General features: G+C 42.9%; 1 protein-coding gene across 1 annotated transcript; it reads right to left on the bottom strand.

Moving 5' to 3' along the window:
• Positions 1–1147: 1147 nt before the first annotated feature.
• LOC138945696 (uncharacterized) lies at positions 1148–19160 on the bottom strand. The gene is made up of 9 exons (XM_070317183.1): positions 18982–19160; positions 16362–16412; positions 12958–13068; positions 6696–6915; positions 5864–6048; positions 5069–5119; positions 4622–4708; positions 3690–3912; positions 1148–2801 (listed from the first exon to the last, which is right to left on the bottom strand). The coding sequence occupies exons 1-9, from the start codon at positions 19119–19121 to the stop codon at positions 2070–2072; spliced, it is 1800 nt and encodes a 599-aa protein (XP_070173284.1). The 5' UTR covers positions 19122–19160; the 3' UTR covers positions 1148–2069.
• Between the last annotated feature and the right edge of the window lie 38 nt (positions 19161–19198).

The raw sequence follows: 19198 nt of genomic DNA, 5'->3' as shown, positions 1-19198 counted from the left end.
GTTGAATACTGGTGTGAAAATATCCATAAACCAAATGCACACAATAATTTATAGCCATTCTAACCTTGGATATCTCAGATCAGTAAAGCCTTTTGAATAAAACGCCGGCATTTATGCATACGGCCAGTTATTTGTGTGCAGAGAAACCTGATTTTTTAAGTTTTCAACACAATGCTGTATTGACCTTCATTTCCTGATGACAATTAGAATTTGTTTGTGTAATTTTGGCCTTCCATTCTGCTACAGAATTTGGAATGTTGAGTTTCTGTTTTGTGTCTTTCTTGTCTTTTGGCTATAATTTATGGAATGTATCTAAGTTTGTGGGTTGTTTCTTGTTAACATTGCTGTGCTCCGTTGGCATTTTTTTTATCTTCGCATTGGGTGAAATAGAGAGAAGAGAGTGTGTGTGTGTGTGTGTGTGTGTGTGTGTGTGTGTGTGTGTTTGCGAGTGAGTGTGTGTGTGTGTGTGTGTGTTTGCGAGTGAGTGTGTGTGTGTGTGTGTGTGTGTGTGTTTGCGAGTGAGTGTGTGTGTGTGTGTGTGTGTATGTGTTTGCATGCACCTATGGAACATGTGTCAGTGTCGTGTGTGTACAAGAGAGAGAGAGAGAGAGAGAGAGAGAGAGAGAGAGAGAGAGAGAGAGAGAGAGCGCGCGAGTGTGTGTGTGTGTGATTGAGAAAGAGACGGTGATTCAGAGAGGGAGTGATTGAGGGTGATGGAATCTCATGGTAAAGTAAGGATGAGTGCATACAAATTTGACATTGGTACTGCACATGTTATTTGCATTCAAGAAAACCCCATCATACTCCTAAAATAGCATTGTGATATATGAAAATAACATGTTATTAAAATTGCCTGTTCTTGAATTACATGATTTTTGGTGTGTGTTTATGTGTGTATGTGTGCGTGTGCCATTTGGATGACAACAGAACAAAGAGACACACACTTGCTCTTTTCAAAATCAAAAACAGACACAGACTGACAGACACACACTCATTCACACACATTTTCACACTGAGCATACACACACACACACACACACGTACACACTGAGCATACACACACACACACACGTACACATACTGTCACACTGAGCGTGCACTGTCTAAATGACAGAGGTAGAGAAGGGAAGTCAGTAAAACACCAATGCAAATTCTTCAAAATATCTTCTTCTCATCGGAACATTACAAAGAGGCTTGAAAAAAGGAATACCGAATAGGAAATTCAAATGCAGCAGACTAAGACAAGTTTTATGAAGCAATATCAAAACATTTGGTCTATCTGTGGGCCTGAATTCAAAAGAGGTTTCATGAAGATCTGTCCAGTAGTTTTCTGGTAATTGCTCTACACACATGTATACACATACACCCCCCACACACACATACACACATCCCCCCCCACACACACACACACTTATATATATACTGCTACCCTCGTCTCGAATCCCAGTTTACCCGAAAACATTTAGTAAAATCTAGTATATTTTTTTAGTTGATTTTGTGTTTGCTTTTTAGTCTTCCTTTTTTGATTAAACATCCACATTGTTGTGCTTGGAAAAAACACAAAAAACAACCCTGACTTAAACGTAAAAATTGCGACAGCAAAATAGTGCACCTGATTTCTTTCCGAAACGCAACCTACAGTATAAAAGGGACCAGATTCTCAATTTACACACCATAGAGCTCTCAGGTTTCACTTATCTGTGAGGGAACTGACATATCAACTTTTCTTTGACTCCTCACACTCTGTGCAATCACAACATGACAAGCTTTACAAGAACATACCATCACTCCAGCTCAGCGGTACTGTGGCAACCTGATTCAAGATCACAAAATATTCCCCCACCCACGCAGAATTCGCAGAATGGATGCGCTCACTGTGTCTCTCAATATATAAGGCTGAAATAGTCAGTCAGTCAGTGACAGTAAATGTAGAGAAGTTACAAAGAGACATTAGTTGTCATTAACTGGGACGTCTTAAAAGGAGGGTGCCACTACCTTTCTTCCGATGCACCGCATATCTTTTTCTTTTCCCCCTATTTCTTGCCTTTTCTTTTTTTCTTGTATTTCATTTATCGCCTTTTCTTTTTCTTCTCTTTCTTTCTCTTGTTGGGATTTGAAACACTTGTCTGGACATTGGTCGGCGCCAGCTTGAAGGACAAAAAATCGCCAGACGCAGCACTGCCGCTCAGCTTACGCTTTAGGTTCGCCTTGCCCTTAGATTTACCAGACTCAGGGTAAAATGGCACAGGAGCAGAAGACGCATCACTGATATCAAGGCCCATAACTCCCTCAAAAGAATGCCTGGCAGATTTTTCAGTGGATGAGGTTTCCCCCTTTGTGCTATCAGCCTTTGCTGTGGGCTTGTTCAGGCTGTTGCCTTTCGTGTCCAGAAACACAGATGCTGATTCAGAACTGTCACTCTCTGGTTTTGGTCCAATAATCTGCACGGTGGGTTCTGAGGACAATGAAATGAAAGTCTCCGTCTTTTGCGAAAGAATTAACTTTCTTTTCTTGGCGGCGGCCTGGTTTTGCTCCGACGTCACAGAATCTGACGACGCCTGGGTAACAATGCTGGTGTCTTTTTTGTACACATAAAGATGAGACACATCGTAGAAAGGAACTGGAGTTTTCTGGGGTTTGGCAGTTCTCTTTATGTCTGCTTTCTCCTCAGGTGCAGGCTGTTTTGCCAAATCTTCTGTTTGTGGAATCAAACTTTGAAGATCAGGTGGTATGAACTTGGTGGCAAATTCAATAAACTCGGTGAACTCTTTTGGTTGCTTGCAGGTTGGATCTTTGGAACTCTGCAACAGGCACAAGAAAGGCACGCAAATATCAGTCAAAAGGACTCATTTGCAGACACCTCTGCTAACAAGAATGCACAAACCCATTTGCTACACTAACGTTTTTCCATTGAAAAAGCAGCAAAAAAAAGCAATGAAAGTTACAACAGCAGAAATAATAACAACAAAACAACAACATCTAAGGCCAAACAAAAAAATAGTCTGTTTACGGTAACATAGGCCAAAAAAATAGGGTCGGTAGGTCGGGATTTTTCTTTTTTTTTTCCTTTTCCAAAAAAACATATTTTTAAGTTATTTTGCCAAAAAACAAAGCCTTTTTTTCTCTCCCCCAAATGCCAAAAAAAAAGTCTAGGGTCGCGCGAAAAAATAGGGTCGGTGGGGATACCGTAAACAGACTATTTTTGGGGGGGGCCCAACAACTGCATTCCAAAGAATAAGCAACTGAAAGTCAAATGAATGACATAAACTGGTGTAATCTTGACACAAACATCTTTTCTTAGTTTTAAATTTTATTGACACAATAGCTCATTGGCACAGTGAAATTGAACTCGACCCAAACAAATATAGAAAGAAAAAGGTAGAACATAGGCTTACAAAGTAAGAAACCTCTAAAAATCTTATAAACAAAAGACATTTCTTACACAAAAAATACAACCAATGACTAAATAAATTAGGAACTCGGTTGAAAAAAAACTGCACACATACACACTCACATTCCAACATCATCTCTTTCGCAGAATATATATACACAAACATAACAACGAAAAAAAAAAAAAGACAGACATAAACACAGACATAAAGTGTATGCGGCGCGTGCGTACACACATGCAGGAAACTACAAACACACACACACTTTCTCCTTCTTCTCAAATAGAACATGTTACCTACCCTGAACCCTAAAGCCTTTAGCAGGGGGTTTCTGATGACTGATGTGACCTGTTTCCTCAGAGAGGTCAAATGAAGGACAGGGCAACCTTTTCTGGCAGCTGCCATGACAACAGAGGTCAAGGTCGGGCTTTGAAGGTTAGTATCGCTCTGTACCAGCAGCAGCTCCAGTTTACCACACCGGGCTGCATCTCCAATGGCAACCAAATCTGTGATTAGGTGATCCCTGATTGAAAAGAACAAAAAAACATGATAAAAAAAATTTAAAGAAAAAAAACCACCTCAAAAATGAAAAAAACAATAAGAGTTGAAGCAGCCTGCGACGGGCGCAGTGGCGTGGTGGTAAGACGTCGGCCTCCTAATCGGGAGGTCGTGAGTTCGAATCCCGGTCGCTGCCGCCTGGTGGGTTAAGAGTGGAGATTTTTCCGATCTCCCAGGTCAACTTATGTACAGACCTGCTAGTGTCTTAACCCCCTTCGTGTGTACACGCAAGCACAAGACCAAGTGCGCACGGAAAAGATCCTGTAATCCATGTCAGAGTTCGGTGGGTTATAGAAACACGAAAATACCCAGCATGCCTCCCCCGAAATCGGCGTATGGCTGCCTGAATGGCGGGGTAAAAAACGGTCATACACGTAAAAATCCACTCGTGCTGAAAACATGAGTGAACGTGGGAGTCTAAGCCCATGAACGAAGAAGAAGAAGAAGAAGAAGAAGCAGCCTGCATGCATATATATATATGAGGTGACATTTTTTTGTTGAAAGAGTAAAACTATAATATAAAACAATTAATAGAAAATAAAGACAACAATGTTGTGCAAAATTCCTGTATCCACCATAAGAGTTGGACTTACCTTGCCTCTTGAAGCAATGCAAAAAGCAGTTGTTTGATTTCTCTTAGCCTTAAAAAAAAAATCAGTTGTGTAAATATTCACCTGATGATTTTCCTCTCACTTTTCCATTCCTTTGACACGAATCTTGGTTTGGGTTTCTTGAAGACTGCCTTGAATGGCACCAGAAGCCTGCAAGAGAACACAATTACATATGTTTAAAAACAGATGTGCACACACACACACACGTGTACGCACACACAGAGGCATGCACACACACACACACACACTCACACACGCACATACACACACAAAAAACATTGAGCTGCCAGGAAGACATTTCAAGGAACAGGAGAAAAGGAAGGTTGTTTAAATAATTTGATCAGATACAGAAAATGGTCTAGGCAAGTTGGCTGGTGCATTACTATATATGGACAAAAGAATTACTCTAATTTGGGTGACAGGGTCTGATCCAAACAATTGTGTCAGCATGTGAATTACATTTGTTTATCTTGGTATAAACAACACACACCTGAACACAGTCTTACTCACCCTGTCAGTTTCTCCAGTAACAGCTCCTCCTCATTCCCTGACATGATTGGCCTATTTAACAAAAAAAACAAAAACATAAAATAATTCTTTCTTTCTTTATTTATTTGGTGTTTAACGTCGTTTTCAACCACGAAGGTTATATCGCGACGGGGAAAGGGGGGGAGATGGGATAGAGCCACTTGTTAATTGTTTCTTGTTCACAAAAGCACTAATAAAAAAATTGCTCCAGGGGCTTGCAACGTAGTAGAATGCAAGTTTCCAGTACAAAGGACTTAACATTTCTTACATACTGCTTGACTAAAATCTTTACAAACATTGACTATATTCTATACAAGAAACACTTAACAAGGGTAAAAGAAGAAACAGAATCCGTTAGTCGCCTCTTACGACATGCTGGGGAGCATCGGGTAAATTCTTCCCCCTAACCCGCGGGGGGCATAAAATAATAGTAACAACAATGATTCACACCAAACACCGATATGAACATATTAGCTATAGCATAAAAAGCCCACATGCAACACAGAGAGGAAGAAAAAAAAAAGACAAAAGAGAACAAGGAGAGAAGAAAGAAGAGTTGCACAGTAAGCTCCTAATGCTCATATTCTACACACAACAACAAAAACAACAAAATAATTTCCAGCAAATACCTCAACCCGATCTAAATATTCAGAATAACCGGTCTCAACGAGTCATCATCACCAATTTACAAGACGTTCCGCCGCTTCTCAAACTTGCATCATTCTTCTCGAATCTCCCTACGTCATAAAGCAGTTTCTATTTTCACAACCAACTTACCAGTCAATGTTTGAAGGTATGTCATCCGTTTTTTCTTCCTTTTCCTTCTGATTCTTAGAATCGTGGTTCTTGGCATTCATAACTGCAGTCTTTTCTGTTTTTATCCAAGGCACTGATAATGGTGGTGCCAGCAGTGCAGCCATCGTAATAAAGCTGCCAAAATCGTCCTGACCAGGTTGACCTTTCTGTTGACAAAAGAACAGACAAACCTGAAGTTTCTGTAAGTTTAAATAAGATTAGTATGATTCTGAATAAAGAGGTGAAAACTTCCGCAAAATTGAGCTGGTATGCAACAGATTGTTATCTGTTGCACTGCTCCGACCCCTGGCTAATTGACTGTCCAATAATTTTTTCACGTAGGAGGTCTTCTGTCTATCAACTTTTCTACTAATCAGACAAAGCTGGGACATTTTGGTCCACACATAGATTCAATCCAAATGACATGTTGTCCTCTTGAGTCTGTGTGAGCAACACTGTCAAGTCATTTTACACAAACAAGCACATGCAGTCACACATACAAAAACTTACGGACAGGCAGACAGAAACATAGTCATAGATATGCATGCATGCACCCGCCAACTCGCTGTACCACCCCCCACCCCCCACCCCCACACACACTGACATGCTCAGGGATGAAACTTAATAATGAAAGAAATCAGAAAAAAAACGCCTGAAGGCTAGTTAGCCCTGGCTTTATCAAATCTTGCTCTATGATCTTGAAAACCTCAATGGTTTGAAAATCAGAAAAAAAACCATCAGCAAATCACTTCCAAAAGAAAGAATTCCTGTTTTGGGAGTAAGATCTTTCATCCCTGCATGCCGATCAACACACCTTGAATCCTATGGCAATCAAACTGCTGAGGCCAGTAACCTCTGTGATTTTCGGCACAAGGGTTTTCAGGCAGAGGGCGGGGCACGCACGACTGGTGGCCAATGGGAGAAGACTGCGAATGAGAAGAGGGGGCTTAGCATCACGCCACACCAACACCAGTGACAGCTGATCCCGCTCCAGGCCTTTAGTCACCTGACGATGACCAACGGCAAGCTGACATCTGAAAAATAAATAAAGATGCAGCATGTGAACTGGAGTGCATGATGTATACTCTTGTACACCATGGCTCAGTGAGATTGTCAGTGACCAACAGCAAGCTGACATCTGAAAAATAAATAAAGATGCAACGTCATAACTGCATGATGTTTACTCTTGATCATAGAATGTACATTGTGGTTCAGTTAGATTGTCAGCCATCTGTGCATTCTGTCACTTTATATTTGTTATTTGTTTGTAAGCATGATATGATCTTCTTGCTCCCCCAGGAAAAAAGGCAAAAAATTCTCTGTCAACACATACAAACAAGATGTTCACAATGCTATGGTCTGCATTTACGGAATGTTAGGAAACGCTACCGTTGCTGAGCTTTAGTTCAGTTTTGTGTGTTGCATGTAGTTGACTTATTTGTACTTTGTGGGAAAGTACCGATATTATATTTTGTAAACACAATATTTATGCTTGGACGAGAATGCAGGTGAACTTTCTAGTCCTGTCAAAACAAGTTGTTTACCATGCTGATTTAGTGTGAGTTCGTGGCGTTCGATCGGATTAAGGGCGTCGGCACCTTTTGATGTACGTCACAGAGAACGTCACCATTCTAGTCCATGGGCGGTTCGCATATAATGTACAGTTGTATCATGTTCGGTCTGGAATATTCTCGAGATTGAGTATTTACTATATATGCCAGCGCGATTTGTATGTAAAAAAGCTTCTATTTGAGTTCTGCTACGATGTGCAGTTGTATGTATGGAATGCTAAATAAATCCTCGAACTCAATTTGACGAGTTGTTTTCTGCTGCTGCGAAGACGGGCGACGTAGAATAAAAGAACACAACTATACGACATTTGAGAACTTGTGGCAATCTCAAGTGTCGTGTAACAATTGGGGGCCAAGCCAAGGATCTACGTTTAACGCCAAGGGTTTTCCAGTAACAAGGACCAGTGTCAAGACAGTCACAGGAGGTAGCCATCAATCGGGTGTATCCTGAGGGATCAGTATTGAGACTACGGAACCGTGGATTCGGTGTGACTGGTGAAGAGTTTGGTAATCGCCGCAGCTCGGTACGGTGAGCGACGCCGGAGTGTATCGGGATTACAGAGGTTAGCTGCCGTTTGGACGAGACGGACTTCGTCGCGGAGCTAGTGCATTAATACTACGAAATACGACTGGGGTACGTCGTGTACGTATCGTGAGCAGAGTGCGCCGTCACGTTAGACGAGGAGGGTGGCAGCCTGCGTCTACGAAGGTGAACAGCGACGAGAGAAGCATCGGAGGTGCAGTAGAGACTGTGTTCTTTTAGAAGACTACATTCGTCTACGTTCGTGGCTGTGAAAGAATACAGACGAACGCACCGGAAAAGACCAGAATGGCTGAGTTCTGGGCAAAAGGAGTTGAACTGGGACTGAAAGGCAAGCAGTTGACGGAGTTCGTCGAGTCCCAGACACGACTCCTGGCGCAGCGTGAAGAAAGACAAGCGCAGCGTGAGCGTGAAGAAAGACAAGCGCAGAGTGAGCGTGAAGAAAGACAAGCGCAGCGTGAAGAAAGACAAGCGCAGCGTGAAGAAAGAGAAAGGCAAATAGAGCTGAAACGCTTAGAGCTCCAAATAAAAATGGAGACCAAGCGCTTAGAGCTTCAGACAGAAATGGTGCGTGTTCAAAATCAGCACGAGGCACCACGCCAAAGAGATAAACAGCAGCAAATGCTACACAGGGCATCGAAACTTCCAGCATTCACTGACGGGAAGGACCAGATCGATACTCCATACTTCACCGGAGAAGTTGAGGCCGTCTGCCTGAAGAAGCCCTTGTACGATCTATTAATTGGGAACATTGGGGGTGCGAGACGTCCTGATGACCCTGATGTCGAATGGAGAATGGGCGCAGCTCAGCCTGCTGTTGAGGAGGAAGACCCACTGCCATTCGCGAATGAAGATATCAGCGAACTGTTACGAGATGACAGAGCAACTGTGCATCGCCGCGACCAGCCGCAGGTTGTAAGCGCTGTGACGACCAGAGCCCAGGCGAAGAAGGACAAAACAACTACGCCACTCAGGGTCACCAACAGTTCTGCAACTGCTGTCGTGGACAGGGATCGGCTGATTCAGCTACAGGAAGCTGATTTGACCTTGACAAAGTACAGGAGTCGTCCTGTCAAGGAGATGACTAAGGGCGAAGGCACTGTGCACTTTGAAGTAAAGGCCAAGATCCTGTACCGAGTGTTCCAGCACCCGAGAGTCAACGGTGGGAAGCCATTACGTCAAGTTCTGGTGCCTCAACCACTTAGGCGCCAGGTGATGGAGGTGGCCCACGACTCTATTATGGGAGGTCACCTGGGTGTCAAGAAGACATCGGACAGAATCCAGGCTGCGTTTTACTGGCCAGGACTGCATGCAGATGTGACTCGATTCTGCCGATCGTGCGATATTTGCCAGAAAACCATACCTCGAGGAAGGGTCCCGAAAGTGCCGTTGCAGAAGATGCCTTTGATCGACCGACCTTTCAAGAGGGTGGCCATTGACCTCATCGGCGAGATAAAACCGCCAAGTGAAGCGGGTCATCGTTAGACTATGCAACCAGGTACCCAGAAGCCGTGCCTCTGAAGAAAATTGACACCGAGACTGTTGCCGAGGCACTTGTGGACATTTTCAGCAGAATTGGGGTTCCTGAAGAGATCCTCACAGACCTGGGGACACAGTTTGTCTCTGAATGCATGGAAGAGGTCAACAGGCTGCTGAGCATTCGTCACTTGACTACGACACCTTATCACCCGATGTGCAATGGGCTGGTCGAAAAATTCAATGCGACGCTGAAGTCCACGCTGAAGAAACTATGCAGTGAGCAGCCAAGGCAGTGGCATCGCTACATCAATGCCTTGCTATTTGCATACAGGGAGGTGCCACAAGAGTCCACTGGATTCTCCCCGTTCGAGCTGATGTACGGGCGGACCGTGAGAGGCCCGATGCAGATACTAAAGGAATTGTGGACGAAAGATGTGGACACACCTGAAGTGAAGAACAGTTACCAGTACGTGTTCGAGTTGCGAGAGAAACTGGAGGAGACTCTCGAGATTGCGAGAGAAAACTTGAGAAAGTCTCAGGATAGTGGAAAGCACTACTACGACCGCAAAGCCGTAAACAGGAAGTTTACACCAGGTAACAAAGTGCTGATACTGCTTCCCACTGATCACAACAAACTACTGATGCAGTGGAAAGGCCCATACGAGGTTGAGGCCGTGGTAGGGATCAACGACTACAAGGTGAATGTCGGCAAGAAGTCCAAGATCTACCACGCTAACCTCCTGAAACTGTATGTGGAGAGACCTCCGGAAGCAGTACAGGTCGCAGCAAGTGTGGAAGAACCAGCCGAACTAGACGAGTTCGACGGTGAGGAACTACTGGAGTTGGGAGACCTCCACAAGAAAGAGGGAGTGGATGACGTCAAGTTAGGACCTGACCTGACAGAAGACCAGCAGAAGGAGCTGCATGATTTTATGGGCGACTTCACCCATAGGTTCTCTGATGTTCCAGGCTCTACGTCCTTGGTCGAACATGAAGTCCACCTCACATCTGACGTTCCTGTTCGCTCAAAACCATACCCTATCCCGTTTCAGGCTCGGGAATCCAGGAAGAAGGACATCGACAACATGTTGAAGATGGGGGTCATCCGTGAATCATCATCCCCTTACTCATCTCCCGTTGTTGTTGTCAAGAAGAAAGACGGCACAAACAGGGTATGCATTGACTTTAGGAAAGTCAATAAGATCACCGTGTTTGACCCTGAACCAATGCCGACGGCAACTGATCTATTCCGACAGTTAACCGGCAGTAAGATCTCAAAAATCGATCTCAGCAAGGGATATTGGCAAATTCCTGTGCGCGAAGAGGACATACCAAAGACCGCCTTTGCAACTCCAGACGGAACGTATGAGTGCCTGCGGATGCCTTTTGGCATGGTGAACAGTGGTGCTACCCTTACGAGGGGAATGCGAAAAATGCTCAAAGGAATGAAGAATGTTGTGTACTACTGGGATGATCTGCTAGTCCACACGGAGACCTTTGCGGAGCATCTGGAGACTTTGAGGGAACTGTTTTCCCGCCTGACAAAAGCCAATCTGACCGTGAGACCCAGCAAGTGCATTTTGGGGACCGACAACGTTGACTTCATAGGTTATTCACTGAAGGAAGGTCAAAAGGGACTTTTGTTGGAAAACGTCACCAAGATCCTCAATGCGCCACGTCCTGAAACCAAGAAGCAGGTGCGATCCTTCCTTGGATTGGCTGGGTACTACAGAGAGTTCATTCCAAACTTCGCCGCCATAACGGCGCCTTTGTCGGACATGACCCGAAAAGGATGCCCCAACCGAATACTCTGGGGACCAGCTCAGGAGAAGGCATACCAGACCGTGCGCGACCTGATGTCACGAGACCCGGTGCTACGCCTTCCTGATACTGCCAAAGAGTTCATCTTGCGTACAGACGCATCGGACGAAGGGATCGGCGCCATGCTGATGCAAGAGCATGGAGGTAAACCGTTTCCGGTCAGCTATGCCAGCAAGAAGCTGTCAGGAGCCGAGAAGAACTACTCGACCATGGAGAAAGAGTGTTTAGCCATCGTGTGGGGAATCAAGAAATTTGAACTCTACCTCCAAGGGGTGAAATTCGTGCTTCAGACTGATCACAAACCCCTCACCTACCTGAACTCTGCAAAGTTTGTGAATAATCGTATCATGAGGTGGGTGATGTACTTGCAGAACTTTGATATGCGAGTGGAATCGATCAAGGGTTCAGACAATGTTGGAGCAGATTTTCTCAGCCGAGTATGTGAGTAAAACTGTGTTCATTCTCCAACAGACTAATGTACATACCTGGATTTCAATCTGTTATGTATACATAGTATGTGTACAGGTAGCGTTTCAATGATTGAAAGAAATTAGGTAAATTTCTTCTGTGTTGGGGGTAATGTTAGGAAACGCTACCGTTGCTGAGCTTTATTTCAGTTTTGTGTGTTGCATGTAGTTGACTTATTTGTACTTTGTGGGAAAGTACCGATATTATATTTTGTAAACACAATATTTATGCTTGGACGAGAATGCAGGTGAACTTTCTAGTCCTGTCAAAACAAGTTGTTTACCATGCTGATTTAGTGTGAGTTCGTGGCGTTCGATCGGATTAAGGGCGTCGGCACCTTTTGATGTACGTCACAGAGAACGTCACCATTCTAGTCCATGGGCGGTTCGCATATAATGTACAGTTGTATCATGTTCGGTCTGGAATATTCTCGAGATTGAGTATTTACTATATATGCCAGCGCGATTTGTATGTAAAAAAGCTTCTATTTGAGTTCTGCTACGATGTGCAGTTGTATGTATGGAATGCTAAATAAATCCTCGAACTCAATTTGACGAGTTGTTTTCTGCTGCTGCGAAGACGGGCGACGTAGAATAAAAGAACACAACTATACGACATTTGAGAACTTGTGGCAATCTCAAGTGTCGTGTAACAGCACCCTACCATAGCGTCTCACTTTTACTCCAGTTTCACCTATTCATAACACGCTCATGCATTGGTGAGGTGGAAGAAGATGTTTGACTTCGAGCATAAAGAACTGGATACAGCATGACATCCTGTAATTGTCCATACAGGCATGAAAACTGAAAAAAAAAAAAATACTGAAAAAAAAATTCGAAGGCGCGTAGCGCCAAGTTTTGCAGGCGCATAGCGCCAAGTTTCGCAGGCGCAAAGCGCCAAGACTTCTAGGGGGGTCCGGGGGCATGCTCCCCCGGAAATTTTTTTTTTCAAGGGTGCAATTTGGTGCAATCTGGGGCTATCTGAGCCTTAAAATTGGATTCAAACATGGCCCCAAAACTATTTTACTATAACTGTGACTAGGAAAAAAAAAAAAAAAGAAAAAAAAAAAAAAAAAAATAAAAAAAAGGAAAAATACGGAAATTAAAAAAAAATACGGTTTCTTTTTTTCAAAAATACGGAAAATACGGAGAATTTTCATGCCTGTCCATACCATCCACAGTACGAGTGCATCATACCTCATTCTTTGTCTTTCCAAATCTTCATTGTTCCCAGTGTCTCCCTTCTCCTTCGTGTCAGCCCCTGACCTTTTTCTTTCTGGTTCGAGCCTTGGAAATTCTTTCAGTTTTCTGCCATAAAAGAAAACAACAAAAATGAGAAGCACAGAATCAAGAGAACCAGGCAAGTGAAGAAAGACCGTGGGGCTGTCTGTTTTGGAGAGTAAATGAAAATATAGTATAGCCGTCCTCATGAGCGGACACCCTTGGGCCAGACCAAAAGTGTCCATACATTGCAGGTGCAGGTATCAGTTTTGGAGAGTAAATGAAAATATAGTACATAATGCATGGCTAGCATCCAATACAATTTATAGCCTTAAAGGCCGAGGTCCAACAGGCCGAAATACCCATGGGTCTAGGCGGAGCCTATTTTCAGTGACCGACAGGTCTCAAGTTACCTAGTCTGGTGGATGCAGTGGCCAAGGCATTCCGCTTGATTAAACAAGCCAACAGCAGACTTGCATACCTCTCCTTGGTGTGTGTGCCTTTCTTGTGAACCTTTGTAAATTCCCGTTATGTGTGTGTGTGTGTGTGTGTGTGTGTTGTATTTGTGTGTGATATTCATCTTTTTTCTGACAGTTATTTGGAAGCATTATTAGTGGCAATGATTTATTGACACAAGCAATAAATCCGCTGAGTGCAGATTACACGCACACACACGCACACACCGTCGCATGCGCGCGCGCATTTGTACACTGTGTAATACAACTGAGCACATGGTCAAAGTTATGCAGTACGTGCCATACACTGACGCAACCCGTCAACCTGACTTCGTGTTGTAGACTGAAGAGTAGAAATACCCTCTCTCTTGGTGCAGAACCAGAGTGTAAACTCGCACCAACAATCGGATGCCAAGAACTTGAGGGACCATCTACAGAGTTAAATGTGTCACTGCTTTCTAATGTTTCATCCAAAAAATTGGCGCCACTATGTAGCTCTGTGTCTTGGTTTTACAGTTCACAAGGTATCAAGGTCGGTACCGTTTTCAAGACGAGTAGGTCAGTCTAGCCGGCTTTTGGAACAGTAGAACCCTGGTTACACAAACCGACTAAAGAAAATATATTAACCATTGTCTTTGCCATAATAAGCCAAATGTAAAGTCTGTGAATCTAACAAGTTAAAACTGACTTGTTGGACACCCTTATTTTGAGCAAAAGATATAGTTTGCGGTTGTTAATTACGAATGTGACCGTTGGCTTCAGGTTGACCAGTAAGTCCAGATACATAACGGCACTGTGAGCGTGCCGCATTTCGCTCCCCCAGCCCACATGTTTGGTTTTGTCTGAGACTAACTAGGTCACCAAAATTTGCGGGAAGAGGAGAAATTTGGTGGGAAAACTTGCATTTAGTCAGTCAAGGCAAGGTCTCGCGTCGTGGACGGATGAGAATAGATTTGTGACAAATAAAGTTTTAATTATATAGCAGAGCATCACCATTGCTGGATGTTGATGAATATGATATTTGTGACAGACAGGAATTACGACATTTGCCGCAGAGTCACTTGAAGAGTGGTGTTTTAGTGTGTGAAAAAGTGAAGAAAATGTCTTTCATGAGTCATGAGTGCCTGGTTCCAACATGCGTGACCGATACGCGGTGTTCTACAGGAAACATCAAGCAACGCGTACAATATTATTTTCTTTGGAAAATTCTGCCATAAATTCAAGACATTGGTACGTACCTAACTCACGATCGTATTCATCCACTAAATAACTTCAGCAAGAGACATACATTCTCTGCTTCAGCTTACTTTTTCAGCCCAAGAAGAAAACGGGTTTTTTTCGGATGGATATGTTTTACTTTAAAAAAAAGAAGTAATATAAACCAAACTAACATTCGAAAAGTGCAGACTATCTTTGAAATCATTTATTAATTACAGAATGATCATTGAAAGTGCTCAGGCAGATTAGCCAGTGGTGTCATGTAGCATCCAGGGCGGCTGCAATAGCGCGGAGTGACCGGAACTTTGGGGTCAGGCATCATCTGGTAAACGTTGTGTTGCGGGTGTGTGTTGCCGAAAAGGAATGAGCGGTGCGTGGACATTATCTTTCTTGTGTCTTTAGCTCCGCCTAGTCCACCACGACTGACAGCCGTTTGATTTTGAAATCAAATTTGGTGAGCGAATTTTTTTTCTGAAAGTACGTTATCCAGGACTTATTATACACACTTTTTGGGGTGCATGTGTGGTGTACATCTTGAAATGTTTGCCTGACAAAAATGGTGCTTTTGAGTTTGGTATAGACAGAGTATTTTTGAAAATAATATTTCAAGTGAGAGCTCGTTTCCTGAAAAGGGTTGGACATTACACTGAAGTGCCTCGCGCCGCTCTGCTTTTATACCCGACCCTCGGCCTTTAACTCATTGTCTCCCAGGTACGGATATATATCTGTACCCACTCATATGGCTCTATCTGACCAGGTACGGATATATCCGCTCTGACTGTTAGCTTCAGTCGCTTCCTGTAACGTCCATCTAACGCCTGCATTCCAGCGTGTTGATACACAGTTACTACACAATTACTACAATTTTGAGTGACCTGCTGCAGCACAGCTGGTCTCTGCTAAAAAAAAAATTGGTCAACATAGGTGGGGTAGAAAGTATTAAAGCTGACCGTTTGTTGGCCAGCTGATACAGCTCTACAAATTTAACATAAATATTTTAGAGTTGTGTTAATTGAACAAAAGTATTTAAAATGCAATACATTCATAAACAAGAGGCGAAGCCATCAAGGCTCACGTAAGAAATCGACAAACAATAACACAAACTCAATCACTCCGTCACACACACACACACACACACACACACACACACACACACACACACACACACAAAGAAAGAGCATAGGTGAAACTGTGCAAGAAAGCGAGACACTAGATCTAGATCTGTCTGTACGGCCCCAGAGAGGACTTGGAGAGGACAGCACGTTTCGCCCTGCAGTCCGGACTGACGATCTAACAGCGAACGACAAGAAGAAGAAGAAGAAGAAGAAGATCTGTCTGTCTGCATGTAGCCTACTTACAGGGACACGACTGCCAACTAGTCTCGGCCCGCTCAAAATAATAATGACCGAGACTTTCAGTACTTCCTTCGCGTGACGTCTAACCCTCTTACATCATAATGTGACGTCAATGTAATGTGACGTCTTCAAATGTTGTCAATGTAATGTGACGTCTTCAAATGTTAGAGTTTCTACCACAGACATACACACGCACGCACGCACGCACGCACGCACGCACGCACAGACAGACAAAGTTACGATCGCATAGGCTACAGTTACGTGAGCCAAAAATTATGAAAAATGACAGAAACATGAACTTGTTTGTGTTACAATTATTTGTAAATATTCAAAACAGAGATAAGGTACTCACAGGATCAGTGCCTCCAAAATCCTTTCTTCAACGTCTGCTTCTACTTCAGGCCTATACAAAGAAAAGCAAAATATGCAGATCTATGCAAGATCAAACACAATCAGTGAAATTCTGGAACAGACCATGTACCTTTAAAAAAAAATGAATGCAAGAACAATCACAGCACCAACAGCAAAAAAAACAAACAAAAAAAACATCCCCTCCTACCTCCCCCCCCTACCCGAAACAAAAAATATTAAACCACACAATAACAAATCAAAGATTTCAATCCATTCCGGGTCGGTCACCGCTGAATGTGCCCTCTGTTGCACCAAGCATGCAGTGTGGGTGCCACTATAAAAATAATATATATTATATACAAACAAGAGGCGAAGCCTTCAAGGCTCACGTAAGAAATAGACAAACAGTAACACAAACTCAATCACTCCGTCACACATACACACACACACACACACAGTAAGCATTGGTGACACTGTGCAAGAAAGCGAGACACTGGATCTAGATATGTCTGTCTGCATGTAGCCTACTTACAGGGACACGACTAAGAGTAATGCCTAATATTCTGGACTCGCAACGAAATATATACAAACAAATGACAATGAACAACGTTTTGACCTAATGGTCTTCAACAGGTTAAAAAAAAATGAAAACAACAATACAAATATCAAAACGACTTATCAGAGAAGATGATGTCCTCCAAGCGCAAAAGAAGGGGGAAGGGAGATAAATCAAAAAGAAAAATGAGCAATGAAAAATGAAACCAAAACGAAACAAATCAGAATAATAACGCTTGAAGGGCCTGAAGTTGAAAGAGAGAGAGAGAGAGAGAGAGAGAGAGAGAGAGAGAGAGAGAGAGAGAGAGAGAGAGAGAGAGAGAGAGAGAGAGAGAGAGAAACATTGAAACATTGAACTTTGAAACATTGAACTTTATTACAGGAAAGATAGCATTAGGTCCGCAGGACCTTTCTTACAGCTAGTCCTGATCTAAGCAAAATGGTTATAATCGAAATGGGAATACATAGGAACAAACTTTTTATGATGAAACGCAGACACACGCAATAATAGTAATATAAGAAAAAGATCATTCTTTACAGACGTGTGATATACAGATATCACAATACGGGCAATACAACCATACATTATCAGAACACACACACACACATATATACACGCACACGCACACACACACAGAAGATCAACTAACTTATAAGGCAAGCCAACATAACACGACACACTAACCAACTAAAGGATCAGGTAGCCGGCAGAGTAAAAAAAATAACGTTCATATATCTCTCCGATTCTGTCGACATTATGTATGCATTTTCTAGTCATTTTCGTCGATCAATAAATTGACGAAAAAGAGAGAGAGAGAGAGAGAGAGAGAGAGAGAGAGAGAGAGAGAGAGAGAGAGAGAGAGAGAGAGAGAGAGAGAGAGAGAGAGTGTCAACAATACCTGCGACACGACTGCCAACTAGTCTCGGCCCGCTCAAAGTAACAATGACCGAAACTTTCAGTAATTCCTTCGTGTGACATCTAACCCTCTTACGCCATAATGTGATGTCTTCAAATGACGAAATGTTAAAGTTTCTACCACAGACATACACACGCACGCACATACGTGCGTGTGACGTCTTCAAATGACGAAATGTTAAAGTTTCTATCACACACACACGCACGCACGCACAGACAGACAAAAGTTAGCATCGCATAGGCTACACTTACGTGAGCCAAAAACAGTATTTATCACCAAACTGCAGTGAATAAATCATTCATCTTTAAATTCAGAAGTTCTGTAACATGCAACATGTTTTTCTTCGACATTCCCTTTTCAGTAATGTTGAACTTCAGCGTGTTGAATTCATAGCTCAGAATCCACTGCAATTAAAGCCTCCAATTTTGCAGAACCTGCTCTTGTAAGCATAACAAGTCATTTTCGTTTCCGAATGAACTGCAGGGATGCTTTGCGTAAACATTTCGTTTGCACGCGTTAAAGAAGGAAACGTCGCCATTTTCAAGGAAGAGAGGCAACTCTGTCAATATTACGACGGAGGGGATACAACTCTCTCCGATTCTGTCGACATTATGTATGCATTTTCTAGTCATTTTCGTCGATCAATTGACGAAATTATTTAATTCTGCTTAAGTTTAAAGCTCGATCCGTCAATTAATTTCACGATAATTATTTTTTGGGTTGATTAAAGAGACTTGTATTAAAAGTAAGTAAATAAATTGAATAATACCACCGGATTGTGGGCTATGAATTTAACAGGCTAAAGTTCAAGATTACCAGGACTATGAATTTAACAGGCTAAAGTTCAACATTACCAGGGCTATGAATTTAACAGGCTAAAGCTCAACATTACCCAAAAGTACTAGAGATTCGTCGATTTTGACGAATGAAGAAGAAAAAAACTCCAATTCTATGCAACCACAGAAGGGGAAAATGTATCGGCCGCGAGCCTAGGCAACTACGCCAGTCCCAAAACTACTACTACATCAGTACATGATCTACTTCAGTACTTGTGGTGCACCTTATCTGAGACAGTGAGAGCCTCAAAGATTATTTATTTTATGCTGCTTGTTATCGCTAACGAAATCAACAGTGTTACTCTGAACATACCACTCCAGTTGGAACGGAGGAAGCAAAATGTTCTTCTTGGACACTTTTCGGACACTGCCAGTATCCTGCTTTTTTGGTTGCTTTTCCTGTTTCTTCTTCACGGTGTTATTACTTTTTTCGGGCAACGTGGGCGCAGCCATCTTGGATATTTTCCAAGGGACGTCACTCAAAGTACTTTACAAATATTGATCCATACATGAACAATTTGTGTCGGAAG

Source organism: Littorina saxatilis, linkage group LG13 (assembly GCF_037325665.1).
Source record: "Littorina saxatilis isolate snail1 linkage group LG13, US_GU_Lsax_2.0, whole genome shotgun sequence".
Taxonomy (NCBI): domain Eukaryota; kingdom Metazoa; phylum Mollusca; class Gastropoda; order Littorinimorpha; family Littorinidae; genus Littorina; species Littorina saxatilis.
This window is presented reverse-complemented; position numbering and strand designations above follow the sequence as displayed.